This window comes from Terrapene carolina, unplaced genomic scaffold (genome assembly GCF_002925995.2).
Source record: "Terrapene carolina triunguis isolate 2854851 unplaced genomic scaffold, T_m_triunguis-2.0 Scaffold130, whole genome shotgun sequence".
Taxonomy (NCBI): Eukaryota; Metazoa; Chordata; order Testudines; family Emydidae; genus Terrapene; species Terrapene triunguis.
Genome location: NW_020664481.1, coordinates 37228906 through 37250251, shown reverse-complemented (window position 1 = coordinate 37250251; position 21346 = coordinate 37228906). Strand labels below are relative to the sequence as shown.

Genomic DNA, 21346 nt, shown 5'->3' with positions numbered 1-21346 from the left:
CAAAGGCTCTGAAACAAATTTAGCAGTCGTGATAAGAGGGAAGGTCCTCTCATGGCTCAGTAACTGGTAAAAAGATAGGAAACAAGGGGTAGGAATAAATGGTCATTTTTCACAATGGAGAGAGGTAAGTAGTGGGGTCCCCCAAGGATCTGTACTGGGACTTGTGCTGTTCAGTCTATTCATAAATGATCTGGAAAAAAGGGTGAACAGTGAGGTGGCAAAATTTGAGGACAATACAAAATTATTCACAATATTGAAGTCCAAAACTGACTGCGACGTTACAAAGGGATCTTGCTAAACTGGGTGACAAAATGGCAGATAAAATTCGGTGTTGATAAATGCAAAGTAAATATAGTCCCAACTGTACATACAAAATGATGGGATCTAAATTAGTTATTACCACTCAAGAAAGAAATCTTGGAGTCATGGTGGATAGTTCTCTGAAAACATCTGCTCAATGTGCAGGAGCAGTCAAAAAAGCTAACAACATTAGGAGCCATTAGGAAAGGGCTTGATGATAAGACAGAAAATATCATAATGCCACTATATAAATCCAACACCTTGAATATTGTGTGCAATTCTGGTCGCCTCATCTCAAAAAAGATATATTAGAATTGGAAAAGGTGCAGAGAATTACAACAAAAATGATTACAGGTGTGGAACAGCTCTGAGTAGAGATTAAAAAGATTGGGACTGTTCATTTTACAAAATAGATGACTAAGCAGGGATATGATAGAGGTCTATAAAATCATGAATGGTGTGGAGAAAGTGAATAGGGAAGTGTTATTTACCACTTCACCTATCACAAGAACTAGGGGTCACCTGAGGAAATTAATAGGCGGCAAGTTTAAAAAAAAAAAACCCCATAAGGAAGTACTTCTTCAAACAGTGCAGTCAACCTGTGGAACTCATTGCCATGGATTGTTGTGAAGGCCAAAAGTATAACTGGGTTCAAAAAAGAATTAGACAACTTAATGGAAGATAGGTCCATCAATGGCTATTAGCAAAGATTGTCAGGGACGCAACTCCATGCTCTGGGTGTCCCTAAACCTCCAACTGCCAGAAGCTGGAACTGGATGGCAGGGGATGGATCATTCAAAATTGCCCCATTGTGTTCATTCCCTCTGAAGCATCTGGCACTGACCAGAGACAGGATTCTGGCCTAGATGGACTATTGATCTGACCAGTATGGCTGTTCTTATGACTTCAGTAAGGCCAGGATTTTTACCCAAAACTTTGCCTTCATACAAATTTGTATTATCTGAAACTACTTATATGTGTCAGTCTATTTATACAGCCCTACTAAATAGCCATCCCCAAAGACTTGAGTAAAGCCTTTATTACTTTACTTTCTTCTTTATTTTTCCTATCATTAACATTTTTCTGCCCACTGAAGAACTTTCAGTTTTAATGCTTACTATTTTCAGTGACTGTTTAGGTCATGTGACTCCTTATTTTATTTAGTGATATTGAGAAATCTGTATTCCTACAACAGCAGTCTAATCAGGTCTTTACAAAGAGCCGAGCCAGTCATCCAATTGTCAAGAAACCTGTTTCTCAGTAATAACCCTACTTAGACTATCAACTGTTGTGGACATCAGGATTCATAAAGCCATGACTGCTCTAATACTAAGTCAGAATGCTATATTGAAGCAGGTGGATGTTTTTTTTTTTTTTGTGAACTGTTCAAATCTGAAACATTTGCTTCTGAATTTTTCTGTTGTCCAAGGTCTCCTGGAAATGGTTGTACATCATGGGTGAAATCCTGGCCCCACTGAGGTCAATGGGAGTATTACCATTGGCTTTAATGAGTCAGGAATTCAACCTAAAGTTGTAGGCATGTTAATGTCAGTAACTTTTCACACATTTCATTTAATCAATCAGGTCCTTGTGACTTATAGGACTTGCAGTCTCCAGTGGATCCCAGGGCTTTGTTGTATTGCTGTTGCATGTGCTCAGTCCCACGGAAGTCAATAGGAGTCGTGTGTTCAGCAGTAACAGGAAAGAGCCACTAGAGTTTAATTTTCTCTTGCTCCTAGTGCAGAAAAAATAAGATTTTGATGTAAGTTTTATGTTTTTCTGTGGGAGCAGAGTCAAAGGCAGTATTAGTTTGGAGGTCAGGACTGATAACACACAAAATGTATTTTGCAGTAGTTTGTATTCCATTGCTGCTTTATGATAGAGCAAAAATTAATGTCAAGAGGTTCTCTGTATTTGCTTTTCTTACAAGAAAATGTATTTCTAGTTATAAAATGGGTGTTGGAAGATATATGTCTAATACTGAAGTTTGTGTCTACAGTTGCATTATTTGTACATTCTCCCTATCGTACATAAGGGATTCCCATATATAGAAGTTATATGCAGGAATCAGAGGTAAAATAATCTTGCCTACACTTGAAACTGAAGCAGTTTTAACTAGTATATACCAAACATGTTCCATTTTCATTTGATACCTTTTTGTTCAATGTTCCTGGTTAGCACCTTATAAAATACGTTTTATGGGAGAATTTAAGTGCTAAGGAAGAGAAGGGACTAACAGCACTTTCTTGAGCTAGCCATAGTGTTGTCAATTGATATGCAAATTTCTCTATTCATCTGTGCCAGTGCACCTGAACCTTTTCTTACCATCACCCTATTGCCATGGAAAATAGGAGAAGGCTAATAATTTAAAATAATAATTTATAAAGTTCTCCCATCTCCATACTTGTTTTCATCTCTGTCCTGAAATGGTATTTGAAGTCTCCAAATGTTTATGCATAAATAATCCACCATACCACCTTCCCCTTAACTTTGTTTTCATTATACTCTGTGCCCCGACCCTCTTTTTGCTTATTCCCCTCCTATTCATGTGTCTGTGTCATGCCAAGTGACATTTGGTATAAAAAAATGAAAAAAAAACTAAATAAAATTTAGCTGTAATTTGTGATTTTCTACTAAAGTTACTACAAAATAAATGAGTCGTAATCTAAGCCAGGCCTAAAATACAAAAGACATGTGAATTAAATTATTTGGCAAATATATTTTAAAGATAGTTGTGAGAGAAGGAATTTTAGTTATTAATAAGTGGGCTTAAGAGTGACTTTTTATAGCACTTAGAGACATCATCTAGTTAAAAAAATAACGTTTCTGTCTCACAATATTTTAGCTGCTATTGTTAAAACAAATTCCTAAAATTATGCCTTGAAAAGTTTAGAGGAAAACATCTTCCCCCCCCCTCCCCCCCAAGTTGTTTGCTGTACGTGTTTGGCAGTACTTTGTGTACAGTCATTTTCACCATTTACTCCGTTCTAGTCCATTTTGTCTGTCTGAGTGTTCAACATGAAGAGAGAAGACATTTTTAAAATAGGTAAATGTGACTGTAAAAACTTCAAGAAGTGGCAGAGAAATTCATAGGCTAGTGTAATACTTGAAGCTACTCTTAAGTCTTATTTTTAAATTGACTAGATTTCTAGTTGCAAGTTTTCATTTAACAGTGTTGTTCCTATATTCCTCTCCAGTGATTTAAAACTGCCCAGTTTTGAACTAGGTTAATCAATCCCCATCCTGCTTTTGAGGGAGTAGCTCATGCGTTTAGCCTAGAACCAAAACACTACAGAACACTAAAAATGCTGGAGTACTAGGGAAGATTTAGCATATATACAAGATCAGTTAAAATGAATTGAACTCTATCCCAACGTATTTTCATTATCTTTGTACAGGTCTGTCTCATCTTACACTTGGGTTACGTTCCGCGGTCAGCGCGTGTCAAGGCTGCTTCCCCACTCTGAACTTTAGGGTACAAATGTGGGGGCCTGCATGAAACTTCTAAGCTTAACTACCAGCTTAGATTTGGTCTGCTGCCACCACTCCCAAAGTGCTAATTCCCTTCCCTGGGTAGCCTTGAGAGACTCTTCACCAATTCCCTGGTGAATACAGATCCAAACCCCTTGGATCTTAAAACAAGGAGAAATTAACCATCCCCCCTCCTTTGTCCCACCAACTCCTGGTGGATCAAGATGCAAACCCCTTGGATCTTAAAACAAGGAGAAATTAACCATCCCCCCCCTCCTTTCTCCCACCAACTCCTGGTGGATCAAGATCCAGCCCCCTTGGATCTAAAAACAAGGAAAAATCAATCAGGTTCTTAAAAAGAAGGCTTTTAATTAAAGAAAAAGGTAAAAATCATCTCTGTAAAATCAGGATGGAAAATAACTTTACAGGGTAATCAAACTTAAAGAGCCCAGAGGAATCCCCTCTAGCCTTAGGTTCAAAGTTACAGCAAACAGAGATAAACACTCTAGCAAAAAGGTACATTTACAAGTGGAGAAAACAAAGATAAAAACTAACACGCCTTGCCTGGCTGTTTACTTACAAGTTTGAAATATGAGAGACTTGTTCAGAAAGATTTGGAGAGCCTGGATTCATGTCTGGTCCCTCTCAGTCCCAAGAGCGAACAACCCCCAAAACAAAGAGCACAAACAAAAGCCTTCCCCCCACCAAGATTTGAAAGTATCTTGTCCCCTTATTGGTCCTTTGGGTCAGGTGTCAGCCAGGTTACCTGAGCTTCTTAACCCTTTACAGGTAAAAGGATTTTGGAGTCTCTGGTCAGGAGGGATTTTATAGTACTGTACACAGGAGGGCTGTTACCCTTCCCTTTATATTTATGACAGCGCATAAAGCGAAAACCGCGTATAGTCAAAATTACATTGAGTGTAATGGCGGGCGGAATCGAACTACAGGAACAGTATTTAAATTGTTATTTTTCTCTTTTTTTTTTGCCGACCGCGTAAAGCTGAATTCGCGCATGTTAAATGCGCGTAAGATGCGACAGACCTGTAATTGTATTCTTTGCTTTCAAAATTTATAATACAATTATCATAACCTCTTAGAGCTTAAAATAAAAATTTAGCTTTTCTTTCAACGTAAACAAATTATGCTGCCCTTCAGGGGATCTCAGTTCAGGTTTTCAGGTTGGTCCCACTCTTCTTGGACTGTCAGTTGGGGGTATCATTGGGGCAGCACGTTTAGATTATCTGGCTGATGAAAAAAGAGAGTGCACTCAAGCAATGGCTTGCCTTTTTTCAGTCAATTCAAGAAGCAGCCTGTTAAGTCTCCTGATTCTGATAAGGGACTCCTACTTTTATCCCCACAATCTCATATTCTGAGTTCTCCAAATCTGCAGCTCCAAGTGGTCACGAGGTGCTGAGTCTCTTCTACTCGGCTGGCATGTCTGTCCTATAAACTTAAGTTGACCTATGTTAGGTCGACTTACAGCCACCGCAGTAATTGCTGCAGTGGTTCATGTCCACATTGCCCTTCTTCTGTCGGTGGTGTGCGTCCTCACCAGGAGTGCTTCCGCCGACTTAAGAGGGGTCACGTGGGGGGCTGAGAGCCAGGGCTCTCAGCAATGTGCGCAGCTCCCCGCCGGCAGCCTGGGTCCCCACTCCCTGCCGAGAGCCCAGCTGTCCCCCTGGGCTCTCAGCTCCCTCCTCCCCACCGGGAGCATGGCAGTTGACTGGACTCTGGGTGCAAAACTCCTTACCGGGTGCAGCCATGCTCCCAGTGGGGAGCTGAGAAGCCTGGTGCAGCTGCCCTGTTCCCGGCAGGGAGCAGAGAGCCCGGGGGGCAGCCAAGCTCCTGGCTGGGAGATCTGCGCCTAGAGTCCAGTCGGCTGCCATGCTCCTGTTGGAGAGCCGAGAGTCCAGGAGGCAGCCCGGATTGGAGCCAGGAGCCTGGGTGGCGGCCCAGGTTGGAGCTGAGACCAGGCAGCAGCCCAGCTGGAGAGCCGAGAGCCGGTGTTCTTGTCAATATCACAGCTCCAGCCAAGAATGACAGATATAAGTAACACAGTGTCTACAGGGACAGTGCATCACCCTAACTACACCAACTTAAGCCCTGTGCCTCTTGTGGAGGTGAAGTTATGTCGGTGTAGTAGGGCACTTACATCAGCGGGAGCAAGCCTGTAGCACGTATACTGACATTGGGTGCCTTACATCCACCTAACACTGTAGTGTAGATCAGGCCTTAGCATAGCTTATCTGTCTGAGGCTAGGTCTACACTGGGGGGGGGGGGGGGGGGGGGGGGTCGACGGTCGACCTAAGATACGCAACTTCAGCTACGCTATACTGAAGTCGGCGTATCTTAGGTCGATTTACCGTCTTGAGGACGGCAGTGAGTCGACCGCTGCCACTCCCCCGTCGACTCCGCTTCCGCCTCTCACCGCAGTGGAGTTCCGGAGTCGACGGCAGAGTGATCGGGGATCGATTTTATCGCGTCCTGATAGATCGATCACTACCCGCCGATCCGGCGGGTAGTGTAGACATACCCTTAGGTACTTATAGGGACCCATTACTATTGTATCTACGGCCCTCACAATCTTATTTAGCCTCAGAATCTTAGACTGTCACAGAATTGTATTGGCCCTGATCAGAGTAGCAGTAAAATCAATGCCCAGTGAAATCAATAGGTGTGTAGTGGGTTAGCGGTGGGCCCTTCCCCTCTGGGTCAGTGGGAGGCCACTCCACCTCACTACATTAATGAGCGTTGCCTACAGTCAGGGAATTAGAATTCCAGTGTGGAGTGGACTCAGGGCTTGTCTACACAAATTTTGTTGACAAAACTTATGTCGACACCCAAAAGTCGACAAAACAAAAATCGCCAAAGGGTGTTCACACTTGCTCCCTCTGTCAACAGATCATGTCCACACTGGGGACACCATCATTGACAGGGTGAGCAATGCACCGTGAGTATGTATCCCACAGTGCAGTGTTGTGGGAAGGAAGAGCTGATCGCTGCACATCTTGGGATTCTCTCCCAGTTCTCCCACAGCCCTCTCAGCTGCCAAGAGCAGCATCATGAGTAGCTCTGTGAGCTCTCTGTGCTGAGGAATGGCAAAGCAGCACAGCAGTTTGTCCCCCTCTCCCTGCAGCAGCAGTCTGCCTGCTGCTGTGTTCCTAGTGCAGGGCAGAACAGGAGCATTCCAATGATTTGCTCTTTGTTTGTTCCCCAAACGAAGCAGCACACAGCTACTTCCTGGAGCTTTGAAAGGTGAAGGGCACATGCCTGCAGGGCAGCAGAGATAAAAACACTGAGCAGAGCAATCAGGGCAGGCATTGTGGGATACTGGCGGGAGCCAGTTCTGTGGACAAAACAATCAGCAGTGTCTACACGGGCTCTTTGTCGACAATAAAGGGAGGGGAAAAGACAAAAGTCTCTCTTAGGGGTGGAAGTTTTTTGTCACCAAAACTGGGCATTTTTCGCAACAAAAGTCCCATTGTAGTGTGCACGCTCTTGCTGTTTTGTCGCCAAAATGCAGTTTTGGCGACAAAACTTGCCAGTGTAGACAAGCCCTCAGTTTAAGGAGATCCGGCTTTCAGGCCAGGCAGGCTATAAGCCATCTGTATGCTCTGGCAGCAATAAACAGTCTAGAGCTCAGGCCCTTAGGCAGGGCAGAGCAGCAAAGGTTTAGGGCTTGGGCCCTTAGGTAGGGCAGAGCAGCAAACAGTCTAGAGGCTTCTGGCCCTCAGGCAGGGCAGGACAATGAGCAGTCTGTGAGCTCTAACCCCCAGGTAGGGGCAGGGCAAACAAGCAGTAAATAGTGTGAGAGCCCCAGCCCTCAGTCAGGGCATGGCACTAAATGGTCTATGGCTCTGTCTCTGTAGAGCAATACAGAGTCTAGGGGCCCAGATCCTCAGGCAGAGGGGGCATCAAACAGAGTAGGGGGCTCTGGCCTGCAGTCAGGGCAGAGCAGCAAGAAGAGTCTAGGGGACCTGGCTTTCAGCAGGGTGGGGCACCAAACAATTAGGGAGCTCAGAAGAGGGTTTCTCTGACCCCTGAGGTGGAGCAGAGCATTGGGCAGTCTATTGCCTGATGTCTTGGCTCTGGTAGACTGCAGACAATTGGAGGCATCTTGGCCTATGGTGGGGAGACTGCCACCCAACTCCACTGGGTCCTAGACCAGGGCCTTAACAGTGGTCGAGTGTTCCACCACTGGGTCAGCGGCGAATCCAGCAGCAAGACACTGACAGCATTTCAGGCAGCAATGCGGCCAGACTGGAGTTGGCTGTCCCTGGGCCACTTCCTCCCCTCCCCTCGGGGTGTACCTGGATCTGTGGGTGTTCTCCATCTCCTCAGGGCAGGTAGTCAGCAGCAGTCCCAGCAATTCCTTGGTGTCTCAGTCAGCTGGCTTCTCCAGCAGCTCTGCCAGTCCTCAGCGTGGCGGGGCTCCCCTTTGATCTCCAGGCTTGGAAGGGGGCAGAATGCATCTATCTCCTCCAGAGTCTACAGCTCAACTAAGCTCCAGGACCCGCCCTTTATACTTCCTGTCCTGCCTTTTGACTTCTGGTGGGAGGGGCGGGCACAGCCTGGCTCCACCCACCCAAGCTCAGAGAGTGGTCCCTCCCCCTCTGGCTCAGTCGGAGGCCACTCCGCCTCACTACAGAGTATTTCATTTGTGCTTTGGATGAGATCCTAAAAGAATAGAAAGATAAGCTAGAGGAAAACAGCAATAAAACTTGATTTCTCCCACATTTCTCTCTCTGCAGTATTAGCTAAAATAAACACATCATATCAATATTATAATAAAATGTCTGGATTATAATGGAAGAGGAGTTAACTTATCTAATCTGTGCACTCATTTGGGAATATTTATGGACTTGTAAAGATTTTTGTTTTGAATTGATTCAAAGACCATCTATTTTTTTTCCTTAACAGAAGATGAACTGCCTGTTTTGAATTTAAAGGTAAGAGTATGGTGAAGGTAATGATTACAATGCATTTTGAAAAAAAGTGTCTTCAGGGGTTGATGACTAAGAATTGATCTGATGAAAGTTACTTTGTTGTCACCAGGGAGCCTTTTACAGCTGACCTACAGGTTAATGAAGATAATCATTTATTTTAAAAGATCCCAAAGCACATTATATGGATGGTCTCTATAAAGGGACCACTTCACCCTTTAGTGAAATGCAGCCACTGTTGAGGTGAAGCATAGCAGCAACGCAGGATGCAGAAACACTACATAACAGATTCACACAAGCACTGAGGAAGAAATAAGTGAAAATGCAAGGGGAATTTAGGGAGGTAGCATATAAAAACAAGAGACATATGTAAGTGGTAAAGTTCAGAATCTGTTCCAAGCTTCACCAAAGTTAAGGGGATTTGGTGTTCCTGAGCTAGAATTTGGCCAGAACACTGGATTTAACACTTCCTACTCTTGTTAAAAGTAATGTAGGCTCAGTGTCCCATAATTACCTTGCTGGGACATTGGTTTAGTACCAGTGGAGGAAAAGACTGCCCCATCAAGCCTCCAATTTAATCATTTCTTTTTTGGGTGCTTGTCCATATATATTCCATTGTTGGGTGCACATACACCCAGTGCACTTGAGATGGATTCTTTTGGTCAGCAGTGTCATTGGCGGTTACGATTGTGCTTTGAATGTCCGCATGTCTCCAACTGAGTGCACAAAAGATGGGGCAACCCCAGCCACCTTTCATTCCCTTCTCACTACCACTGGCTACAAGTCAGAACTGGCAGTGTCCAAGTTTCTTCATTCACTGTGCTGACTATTCTTTGCTATGTAAATATAAATATAGGTGCTTAGCAGTTAACCAGTCATTAGTGCTACAGAGTTTTGATAGTGTTTCCTTTCTTCCTTTTAGAAGGAAATTCACTCCTTTGTTTACCTGGGAGTTAGGCCCTGTTGTGGGGTACATCATTATGACTGAACACAAATCTCCAGGTTTTAAAAATTGTCCTTCATATTAGGCTGTAATGCCTCTCAATGATGAGCACACCATTTGTTGATTGTGTCTGGGTGAGAGGCACATTACAAAAAGATGTGCTCTCTGTAAATTATTTTCTAAAAGAACCCAAAGAGCTAGGAAGTCTTATCTGAAAATGCTCCTGCTGAAAAGGTCAGTGCATCCTGGGGCACTGTCAGGAGAAAGGCCCTGCAGCTATGCCTGCTCAGTCTTCCGTCAGCCTACCGAGTCAGCCAAGCAGGGCTGTCCATCAGGCAGCCTGACTGACTGAGGAACCTAGCAAGCTGGTTCTTAAGCCAGCAGCAGTTCACTGGCTGTTCAACACACGTCTGTGGATTCTCTGCCTCTCTCTGCTTGCCTCATTCCAAGACCTGCTCCTGCTCTGCTCCTTCACTGCTTGAGCCTAGACCTTGCCCTGCCCCCAACCTCACTTCAGCCTAGACTTGCAGTGACATTCCCCAGGGTACAATCTGGACTGCTGAATAGCTGCATCTCCTGAGTTTTCCAACCTGGGATACCTTTTACACTGCTTTATTGGTGAACAGCCACCCCTGGCCAGTTAACACACAGCCTCCAGCATGTAACTTGCTCCCAGCTGCCCAGTATTGAGTGTTACTAGCTAGCCACTCATTAATTACACTGCAGAAGAACAGCAGCAGATTTTCTAGTCCCCAGACTTTCCACCAGAAATGTGCATCTTGTATTGTCCAGCACCCTACAATGAGCAGAGATGGAGGAGAGTGAGGTCAAGCATTTTTCTCCCCTCTTTATAATTCAATTTGTTGTGCTAGAAACATCCTGGCTGAGTCCTGGTGACAAACAGTGCCTTTTAGATGTGAGGTTTGAACCGTTATTCCCGCGCCAGAGAATGGTCGCATAACTAAGTGATAGCTCACTTGACTTTGTTAATACCTGTCTGGGGGTGCCAGTATGTCTTTGTCTCTAAAGAATTGGGTTGGGCCTGCCTTTCTAAATCTGGAATGTGTTATAGCAATGTTATACAGTAGAAACTTATAACTTTACATACAATATCGATACACATGTTTAACCAGGACAATAATATGCAGCAGATTGAGTTTTTAAATGATATCTCACAAGGCATACTTTGTACAAAATTTATCATAGTCTTATAAAAGGGGTGAACTTAATGGTGTAGACTGCCACACTTGCCCAGCACCCAGCCTTGTTCCAGTCTTGTCCCAGTGTTGCTGCTGCCTGGGAACCCATCCTGCTCCTGCCTTCCCTGACTCCAGCTAATCTGGTTCTGACCCTCAGCCCTAGTTCTGTCTCAACTCTTGGCTCTGGCATTTGGACTCTGACTTTGGTTCTGACCTCCAGCTCCGATTCCCGGCTCTGACTCTACTTTGACCTTGGGTTGTGGCATTGGACTCCAATCACTAGGCCTGGCCACCTGCGACCTCTTCCCGATAGGCAGCAGCTTCTGAGCAGTCATCATATAAAAGTACTCCCGTTGTGTCTTCAACTTGTGAAGTCAAAGTAAATGCTTCTAAAAAGCCATCCCCCTTGTCTGGTAAAATCACAAGGGTTTAGAGGAGAAAGGAGTACCAAGTCCACACAAAAATTAGATCTCACTCTCCTTCACCAGGTCCTTCCTCAGGGAGCCATAAATCCTCTTGAACCTCAGGGGAAAAGGGTAGCACAAGACCCCAGAAGGGTCCCTTTGACCCCTGGTAAGGCACGAGTCACCGTGCCTCAAGACCAGCTCCCTTGATACCACTTACATGCCCCATATCATCCTCCAAGTCCTGAGGTCCCTGGTACCATGTCTCTCATACTGACGCCATTTACTCACCTGTCTTCATGTTTGGTACAACATATTTGGTACCAAAATTGTATATAGCCTCAAAAGACTTACTGGTCTTTTTGGTACTGGGATCCCCACTGTTGCAGTGCTGAAGCTTCCTCCTTTGGCATCGACTGTTGCTCCAGTATGGGAAATGAGGACATCAATGGTACTGACCAGAGCACCATCTGAAAGTGCTTTCAGCACACCAGCTGATACAGCCTCTCCTCCTAGGGAGGACTATTCATTCTCCTCAGGTACTGAGCGCATTAGAGAGTCTTCACTGGTTTGTTCCCTGAAATCCAGATATTCAGGCCAATTTACACCTGAGAGGGAATGAAAGGATGAGTTTTATTACTCTAGGCATTGAAGCTCAAAGAGGCTCAAAGTAGTCCCTGGTATCATTGCTCTTGGCCATCTACCCTTTATGCCTATCAGCAGCCTTGGACTTATTGGACTCTGTGGAGGATTCACTAATCTAGAAGACCAGTGTCTGCTTCTCAAATCAGGACTAGTTCCCTTTCTCCACTGCACAAGGCGGCTTTACAACCAACTCAATCTGCTCCTCCGTCAACTGAACAGGCTGATGGCTCAGATGAAGAGAGTCTCAGTCAGAGGACCATCTTTCACCAGCCCATATGTCCCCATCATTTCTGAATGAGGCTGTACTTGTTGAGTTATCTGTGTCAATGAGTATAGCCTCAACAGATTGACAAGATGTTACAAGACTTGTTACTCAGAATGGCTAACATGCTGGAGCTTCCAGTTGAGGTAGTTCAGGAAAAAATAAATCACACAAGCTCCTGCTCATCTTGCACACCTCGGTACCTGGACATCTTGCAATACCCATCAGTTAGGGACTTTCAGAGCCAGCTAAATTGCTCTAGCAGACACCTGCCCCTCTGGTACCAATATTGATGAGAGCAGACCATCACTACCAGGTTTCTTCCTAGGGCTTTGGGCATATCCCACACCAGGTTCACTGGTGGTTATGGCATCAAATGAGAGATCACATTAAAACAACACCAAAAGACAAGGAAAGCCCCCCCCCCAAATTTTTTTTTGATGGAAAAATTACTTCACATCATGCCTCCAAATGAGAATCACCAACTACCAAGATCTTTTGGTTAAATATGATTAACTGAAGTGGGATTCCATGGCTAAATTTGCCAAAAGCCTTTCTCAAGGCAGTAGGGAAGATTTTAAGTTGCTCATCACTGAAGGTCAGCTTGTGACATGCACATGCCTCCAAGCAGGGCTTCGTGCTGCAGATAGCAATCTCAAGTGCTATGAGGAGATCCTTATGGCTCCACTTTTCAGGGATCCCTAAAGAATTTCAAGTAGCAACTGAGGCGCTCACATTTGAGGGATGTGAACTCTTCAGTGCTAAAACAGTTGAGGCCTTACACTGAAGAACTTGCAAAGTACATTAATCCTCAACCAAGCAGTTACTCCCGATATAGGCAGCCTGAACCACCTAGAAAGTGTCAAAAAATTTTGAGAAGGAAGTAATCTGGATCCACAATATCTGCTTTAGTCTTTCTCATGATCCAGGCAACAGATTTAACTTTTTGTTTGGGAGTGGTATACAAATTCTTTTTGATCTTCCAATTATATCCCCTCCATATGGGAGTTGTTTCATTTCTGTGAGGTGTGGAACACTGTCATTAAAGCCTGCTGAGTTCTGGAAATATTAGAGGCAGGCTGTTCCATTCAGTTCCAGACCAAGGGTGCTGGAGCCCTCCCAGAAGTGGGGGGGCCAGGGCCCGCCCACCACCCTGAGGCCCTGCCCCAGCCAAGCTGGAAGCTGGAGCCGGGCCAGGGAGCCCGGCCAGGGTGTGGTGGGGCTGAAAGCAGGGCAGGTGGAGGGATCGAGGCTCCCCACAGCTGCCCACACGGCTCTCCCCAACCCAGCTCTGGCCGGGGGGGGGCCTCAGAGCCGCAACCCAGCCATGGTAAGAGCCACACGGGCAGCTGTGGGGAGCTGCGGCGGACCCTCCACCTGCCCAGCGTGTGGGGGACTGAGGAGCCCCCAGCCCGTGTCCCTTCCCCCCGGGTCCACTGCTCAGGGCAGATTGTGGGTCCATGCCGTGGCTCCCCACAACTGCCCACACGGCTCTTACCATGGCCAGGCTGCGCCTCCAAGGCCTCCCCCCAAGCTGGAGCCAGGTCAGGGAGAGCCGCGCCGGCAGCTGTGGGGAGCCAGCATGGAGTCACGGACTGTCCACCTGCCCTGGACCAGGCAGGGAGCTTGGGGGTCAGGGACACGGGCTCTCATCCCCCCTGCAACCTGGGCAGGTGGAGGGTCTGCCACGGCTCCCACAACTGCTCGGGCTGCCCGGCCGGGCTCCATGCTGGCCTGGTCGGGGAGCGGAGCCTCCGGGGGAAGAGGAGAAGGGGGTGAGGTCCGTCCCAGTGAAAAGTGGGAGGGCCCTGCCCCCCTCCCCCCGGTTCCGGCACCACTGTTCCAGACCTTCCCACATACACCTTCCCTTTCACATTTCAGGGACTCCTCTCACAGGAGATTGCTGCATCAAGAGGTGCAGTCATTTCTAAATGTTGGAGCTGTGGAAGAAGTACCTCAGGAACTCAGTAGGAAGGGACGTTATTCCCATTTCCTTCTGATTCCCCCCCAAAAAGGTGTCCAGCACCCTATTCTGGTTCTGAGACAACTGAACACTTGCACCCACAATTTCAAGTTAAGGATGGTAACTCTGGCCTCAGTAATTATAACTCTAGTTCCAAATGACTGGTATGCAAATCTTGATCTCTAGGATTCTTATATTCATATATATAGCAAACTACCAGTACCGGGCAAATTAGTTGGAACAATAGTAAAGAATAAAATTGTCAGACACATAGAAGAACATAAATTGTTGGGCAAAAGTCAACATGGTTTCTGTAAAGGGAAATCATGTCTTACTAATCTATTAGAGTTCTTTGAAGGGGTCAACAAACAAGTGGACATAGTGTACTTAGATTTCCAGAAAGTCTTTGACAAGGTCCCTCACCAAAAGTTCTTATGTAAATTAAGTTGTCATGGGATAAGAGGGAAGATCCTTTCATGGATTGAGAACTGGTTAAAAGACAGGGAACAAAGGGTAGGAATGAATGGTAAATTTTCAGAATGGAGAGGGGTAACTAGTGGTGTTCCCCAATCCTAGGACCAATCCTATTCAACTTATTCATAAATGATCTGGAGAAAGGGGTAAACAGTGAGGTGGCAAAGTTTGCAGATGATACTAAACTGCTCAAGATAGTTAAGACCAAAGCAGAGTGTGAAGAACTTCAAAAAGATCTCACAAAAACGAAGTGACTGGGCAACAAAATGGCAAATGAAATTTAATGTGGATAAATGTAAAGTAATGCACATTGGGAAAAATAACCCCAACTATACATACAATATGATGGGGGCTAATGTAGCTACAACTAATCAGGAACGAGATCTTGGAGTCATCGTGGATAGTTCTCTGAAGACGTCCATGCAGTGTGCAGTGGCAGTCAAAAAAGCAAACAGGATGTTAGGAATCATTCAAAAAGGGATAGAGAATAAGACGGAGAATATCTTATTGCCCTTATATAAATCCATGGTACGCCCACATTTTGAATATTGCGTAGAGATATGGTCTCCTCATCTCAAAAAAGATATACTGGCATTAGGAAAGGTTCAGAGAAGGGCAACTAAAATGAATAGAGGTTTGGAACGGGTCCCATATGAGGAGAGATTAAAGAGGTTTAGACTTTTCAGCTTGGAAAAGAGGAGGCTAAGGGTGGATATGATAGAGGTATATAAAATCATGAGTGGTGTGGAGAAAGTGAATAAGGAAAAGTTATTTACTTGTTCCCATAATATAAGAACTAGAGGCCACCAAATGAAATGAATGGGCAACAGGTTTAAAACAAATAAAAGGAAGTTGTTCTTCACACAGCGCACAGTCAACCTGTGGAACTCCTTGCCTGAGGAGGTTGTGAAGGCTAGGACTATAACAGGGTTTAAAAGAGAACTAGATAAATTCCTGGAGGTTAAGTCCATTAATGGCTATTAGCCAGGATGGGTAAGGAATGGTGTCCCTAGCCTCTGTTTGTCTGAGGGTGGAGATGGATGGCAGGAGAGAGATCACTTGATCATTACCTGTTAGGTTCACTCCCTCTGGGGCACCTGGCATTGGCCACTGTCGGCAGACATGATACTGGGCTGGCTGGACCTTTGGTCTGACCCAGTATGGCCGTTCTTATGTTCTTAATTCTGGCCACAGAAGATATCTGACATCTCAGGTGGGCAGTGCCTACTATCAGGATGCTATCATTCAGCCTAGCAACAGCACCCACGGTAGTCACGAAATGCTTAGTCCAGGAGACAAGGAGTACAGGTGTTTTCATGTATGCATGACTGTCTCATTTTTGGAAGATTGCATAGAAAGTAACAGACTCCATTCAGTGTACTCTGCATCTTTTTGCCTCTTTAGGCCTAAAATTAAACAGAGAAAAGTCAATACTGACTCCAACTCAAAAGGATAGACTCTATAAGAGCAATGAGACTCCATGTTGCCACAAGAAAGATTTGAAGTCCTACTACACCTATCTGCCCACCTACACACTCACTCTAGGATATTGTCAAGAAATTGTCTCAGTCTGAGAGCTTACATGGCCTCTTGTACCTATGTAACTCAGCATTCCAGACTTCAATTTCATTGCATGCAAGGGTAGTTAAAGTCTGTGTATTGGCCAAGCCCACTTGGATATGTTAGTATGTGTTCCATCAGAAGGCCCATAATCATTAAATTGGTGGAAGGATCCTCTGAAAGTCTGTGAGTTCAAAGATGTTAGTGATAGATGTCTCCACACTAGGATGAGGAACCCATTTGGACAATCTTCAAACACAGTATACTTGGACTTCTGGGAAACATAACTCCACATAAATGTCTTTGAGCTAAAAGCCATTTATCGGGCATGCACAGCTTTCTTCCTGCTTCTGAAAGGACTGATAATTCAAATCATGATGGACACTATTAAAGCCATGTTTTATATAACAAGCAAAGGGGAGCAAGATCCACTCCTCTATGTCAGGAGGCTGTATATATATATATATATAGAACTTTTGTATCTACCATGAAATTACTCTGATAGCAGTACATTTGTCAGGATTACAGAACATTATGACAGATCACCTCAGAATACAATTTTCAAGTGACCACAAGTGGTCAGTAACAGCATAATCCAAGACCTATTTCTAAAGTGGGGTTATTACACCATATACCTCTTTGCCACCAAAGAAAATGAGAACTATCAAAAGCTCTGCTCCAGAGAGGACATAATTAGGGATTCCTATCTGATGCATTCATGATAACATGGTCCCTGGGCTTTGTCACAGTTTCAGGGCAACTGTACCTGTAATCCCCCTTTTGATCCACCAAGGGCACACATTTTAGGCTTTTGGCTCTCAGACATTGTCTCTCATGGGCAGAGACTTGTGTCTCACTCCTTCCTGACCAGGAGTTTTAAGGCTGCACAGATCCATGCCTTACACTGTGATAGCCCGAGCAAGCAGACTGCCTAAAAAGCCAGCACCTGTGCTTTGCTTTCTCTCTGAGGTAGCTCTGACCAGTGTATTGCCTGCAGTAGTAAGTTACCATACAGCTCCTTCTAAGCAAGCACATTTATTCTTAAGGTAAATGCATTACAGAGAAAATATGTTGAAAACAGTAAAACAACCTACAAGCATGCTAAAAAGCTTACCTGATCATCCCTACCTCAAGCTCTGGTAGGTGCCAGTCCTTCAAAACATACAGTTGGGTTTTCTCATGGTTACAGGTTCATCTATCTTAGAATCAGAACAACTGGGCTGATCAGCTGTTTCTTTATATAGCTCAGGTCTTTGACCTTGGCCTTTTATATTAGGTAATCACCAGACAATGGCGCTCTATTCAGGGTATAGTTACAGAAGGCTGGGTTTTTGCATAACCGTAGTTGGGGAATTTGCTTTAACTGTTCCCTAGGGATTCCTCAGGAAATCCACATAATTGTCCAAAAAGTTCATACCTGTGTGGCACATTTTCAGTATATTCTTTTGAACTCTCAGGTTCTACATCTGTTCACATCTCCCCCTTCAAGAGGTTACGTACAATCCTGTCCCACAATAATACATAAACTTAATACAATAAGGCTGACCTCCGTGGAAAGATACTGTTCATCTGAAGTACAAAGCATCCTAATCCATAACAGAAGACTCAACGAGGTGTGCTTATGCAGCTAAATGGAAGAAATTCACTGCCCAGGTGCAATAATGGCAGTATCCCTATACCCGTCACAGATACCAAACATACTGGACTACCTTCTCTCTTTAAAGAGCTCTGGACTGTCAGTGAATTCCCTGAAGATCACCTAGCAGCCATCTCACTAGCAGCAGTTTTCCACTCTCCAATTCAGGGGTATTTCATATTTTCACACCCTACGCTATCTAGATTTTTGAAAGGCTTTATGTGGGTATGTCCCCAGTCATTGAGGCTCACCCTCCTTGGGATCTAAATATTGTACTAATGGGGTTAATAGGCTCACCTGTAGAGCCATTGGCAACATTTGTTCCCTGTTTTATCTTTCCATTAAAACAGCTTTCTAGTAGCAGTAACATTGACCAGAAGGGTAGAGGAGATACAGGCAGTCATGGCAGGACCCCCGTGTGATTGGTTACCCCCCACTCTGGGGTGCCACGTGATGTACTGGAGTCCGAGTGAGCCCACCCATTCCACCAGCCTGGGCTCCCTCACCCTCTCCTGCTGTGCCAGGCCCTCAAGCCTCCTCTAGCACACACGCATCTAGGTCACTGCTTCTGAGTTACCAACTGTGGAATATATATGGACAAGCATTGAAAGAAAAGGAAACGTTTACCTACTTGTAGCAGCTGTGGTTCTTTAACATGTATTGTCCATGTATATTCCATGACCCATCTCTCTTCCCCGCTGGTATGAAGCCTGATAACACCTTGATTCTGTATTGTCGAGGAACTGAGGAGCTGTTGGGATTGCCCCTCCCTTTATGTCCTTGGTAGGAGGCACGAGGACTCTCAGGTCAGCCCCCAAAAGACTGCTGGCCAAAAGAATCCAAACTCGAGTGCATTGGGTGCATGCGCACCCACCAGTGAAATATATATTGACAACAAATCCAGAAGGAACATAGCTACTGTAAGGTAAGTAACTGTTATTCCTGCAGAATCTACAGGCGGTCTCTTGATCCAGCCCTATTCTGCTTTGCTTGACAGGATCACAGCACGACTTAGTGAGGCTCTTGTACCTTCACCAGCACTTTGTTGAGTAAGGAAACAAATTCAGAGTTTTTAGCTTCCTTCTCTTTCCTGTATAGGAGTTCTCCACTCAGAGTACAGTGAAACCAATTTATAATAGCCACCAGAGGACTCTAGATGTCTGCCATATGACAAAAAACCCAACTGTATGCCTTGACACTACACTTTCATTTATACACTTTTAAGTATTATACTGATATTTAAATGAGCAAATAAACCATTATTCTCTGTCAACAACTAAAAAGTTTAACATATTTAATCTTCCTTCTCATCTGAAAAATATCCCTAGTTTGAAAGCAGTTTCCATTTCTGATTGCCTTAGCAAATTGACTATAATGCAATTTACACAGTTGGAAAGATCTGTGGGTGGCCAGAAATGAGTGAAACAGCTGGCTACTTACTACTTTGTGAGGTATGAAGGAGGTGGGAACTCTCACAGATTTTGCCAGTAAATAGTATTTTACCAGGTGACTGTGGATAGAAACTGGCCTTTAGCATTGCTTTCTTTGTAATTTAAGTGCTCAGATACTACAGTGTGGTCGCTATATAATTATCTAGGTGGACAGGTTGTATATAATGAAATGTTTGTTTATAACTAGATACAAATTACTTACACTACCACAGATCAAAGTAATTTAGGTCCTAATCCTCATAGATGCTGAGTGCTCTCAACTCCTTTGAAGTCAGTGGGCCAACAGACACTGTTGTCTAGAAAATTCTAAGTTTTGAGTCCAAGGCATGTGCATCATGCACAGAGTGTATTCATGTAGGCAGTAATCTCAAAGGACTGTAGCCACTATTGTAAGTAACCATTGTTTCTCTCCTCCTTTTCTTAAAAAACAAACAAAAAAACACACACACCCCTTTCTTTTATCAATCAAGTAGTGAGGAGAAATGTGTAAGTGGTTATACCTCAGCCTAACTAGCCAAGCACTGCTAATACTTAGTTTTACAAATAGGTAAACTGATGCACAGAGATATTAAACTGACTTGCAGCAGGGGTAATGGAGGCAGTGACAGAGTCTGTCTCTATCTAAAAGACCACACTCCTCCCTTATACTTATGGTTTCTTTTGTCATCCGTTTAATGAGACAAAATATTCATTACATAAAAAGAGACTAAGGGCTACAAAATTGTAATGATAAAACTTGGATCTTAAATGTTTGATAAATAGTGTAATTTCTGTGTTGATGGTGAGGTTGTTAAAATAGAAAAGGATAACTGTTACAGCAAATTATCTCACATTATTTTGTTTATTTGCTAGGAGCAAAAACTGGCAGTTGAAAATCCACTAAGCGAAAAGCCTCCACCATCCCCAGGTACTACTCTTGTTTTTGACATAATCCCTAAAGTGAAAGGTTTAGAATAAAGTACATTAAGACATTTTTTCTGCTTTTACACAAAAAGCAAAAGTTATATATTTGAGGTACAAGAGATAGAAAATGTTGAATACTCAGTGATATGTACAAAAGCAGTAACTCCAGGCTTTTCATCACATGAATTATTTATATTTGTTTTTATTTTCCAAATGTGAGTAATGTGAATGAATTTTGGCTGAATATGATTAATTTAGGTAACGATCATAGGCACTGAAGAGGATTTATTTTCATAGCATGTCTGCTAATAAATTAAAGATTATTGTTGTAGCCATGTTGGTCCCAGGTAGGAGAAAGACAAGGTGGGTGACGTAATACCTCTTTTTGGACAAACTTCTGTTGCTGAGAGAGACAAATTTTTGAGCTACACAGAGCTTTTCACAAAGTGATCACTCTATATCTGACCTATCAGTCCTCATCCCCAAAGGAAACCTGCACAACACTTTCAAAAGATGAGATTTGGAGCTTGAATTCAAAGCTTTGCTAGACACTAAAAATCATGGTATTAATAAAGACACTGGATTTATGGTTTATTACAATAATCTGTAACCCACTAACCCCTCTTTTTGGCCTATGACTCCAAAGGTGTTAACAGGCCACTTCACATTGAATGGTGTCTTAGATTATGTGTTAACTACTTATGCTAAACTATCTATTTGATCTTGTATGTAGGTGTGACACTCTTAATACCTTTCTCAAACCTAAAGAAGAGCTCTGTGTAGCTCAAAAGCTCGGCTCTCTCACCAGCAGAAGTTGGTCCAATAAAAGATGTTACCTCACCCCCCTTGTCGCTCTAATAAATTAAAGAGTCATCGTAGGTGTCAGGTATAAAGCATGATATTTGCCAGACTTCCCAGTGGGAGGTCAGGTACAGAATTAGCCGTTAACAGAATATAAAGCCAATAGTGAAATATGGCGAAAGGAACTTGGAATTAAAGAAATTCATAATACCTAAGCATCATTATTTACCTCATGAGTCTTGGGAATCTTCATCTTTGTGACATGTTCTAGGAGATCTGAATGAAAGTCAATATTGTAACATTTATCCTTCCCCTTCTCCCCAGTCACCTAAGTTTTGTGTACACTTGAGAATTTTACCAGTGCTACTTGCACCAATGTGACTGAAGTGG

At 44.0% G+C, this 21346-nt stretch overlaps 1 protein-coding gene across 2 annotated transcripts in view; it reads left to right on the top strand.

Annotated features, from left to right (window-relative positions):
• CEP89 (centrosomal protein 89) overlaps positions 1-21346 on the top strand; it is a 98364-nt gene that overhangs the window by 14307 nt on the left and 62711 nt on the right. For both annotated transcript variants that reach the window (XM_026652755.1, XM_026652756.1), the window contains 2 exons: positions 8693-8721; positions 20105-20159. In XM_026652755.1, coding sequence (XP_026508540.1) covers positions 8693-8721; positions 20105-20159 — 84 coding nt within the window. The remainder of the gene's footprint in view (positions 1-8692; positions 8722-20104; positions 20160-21346) is intronic.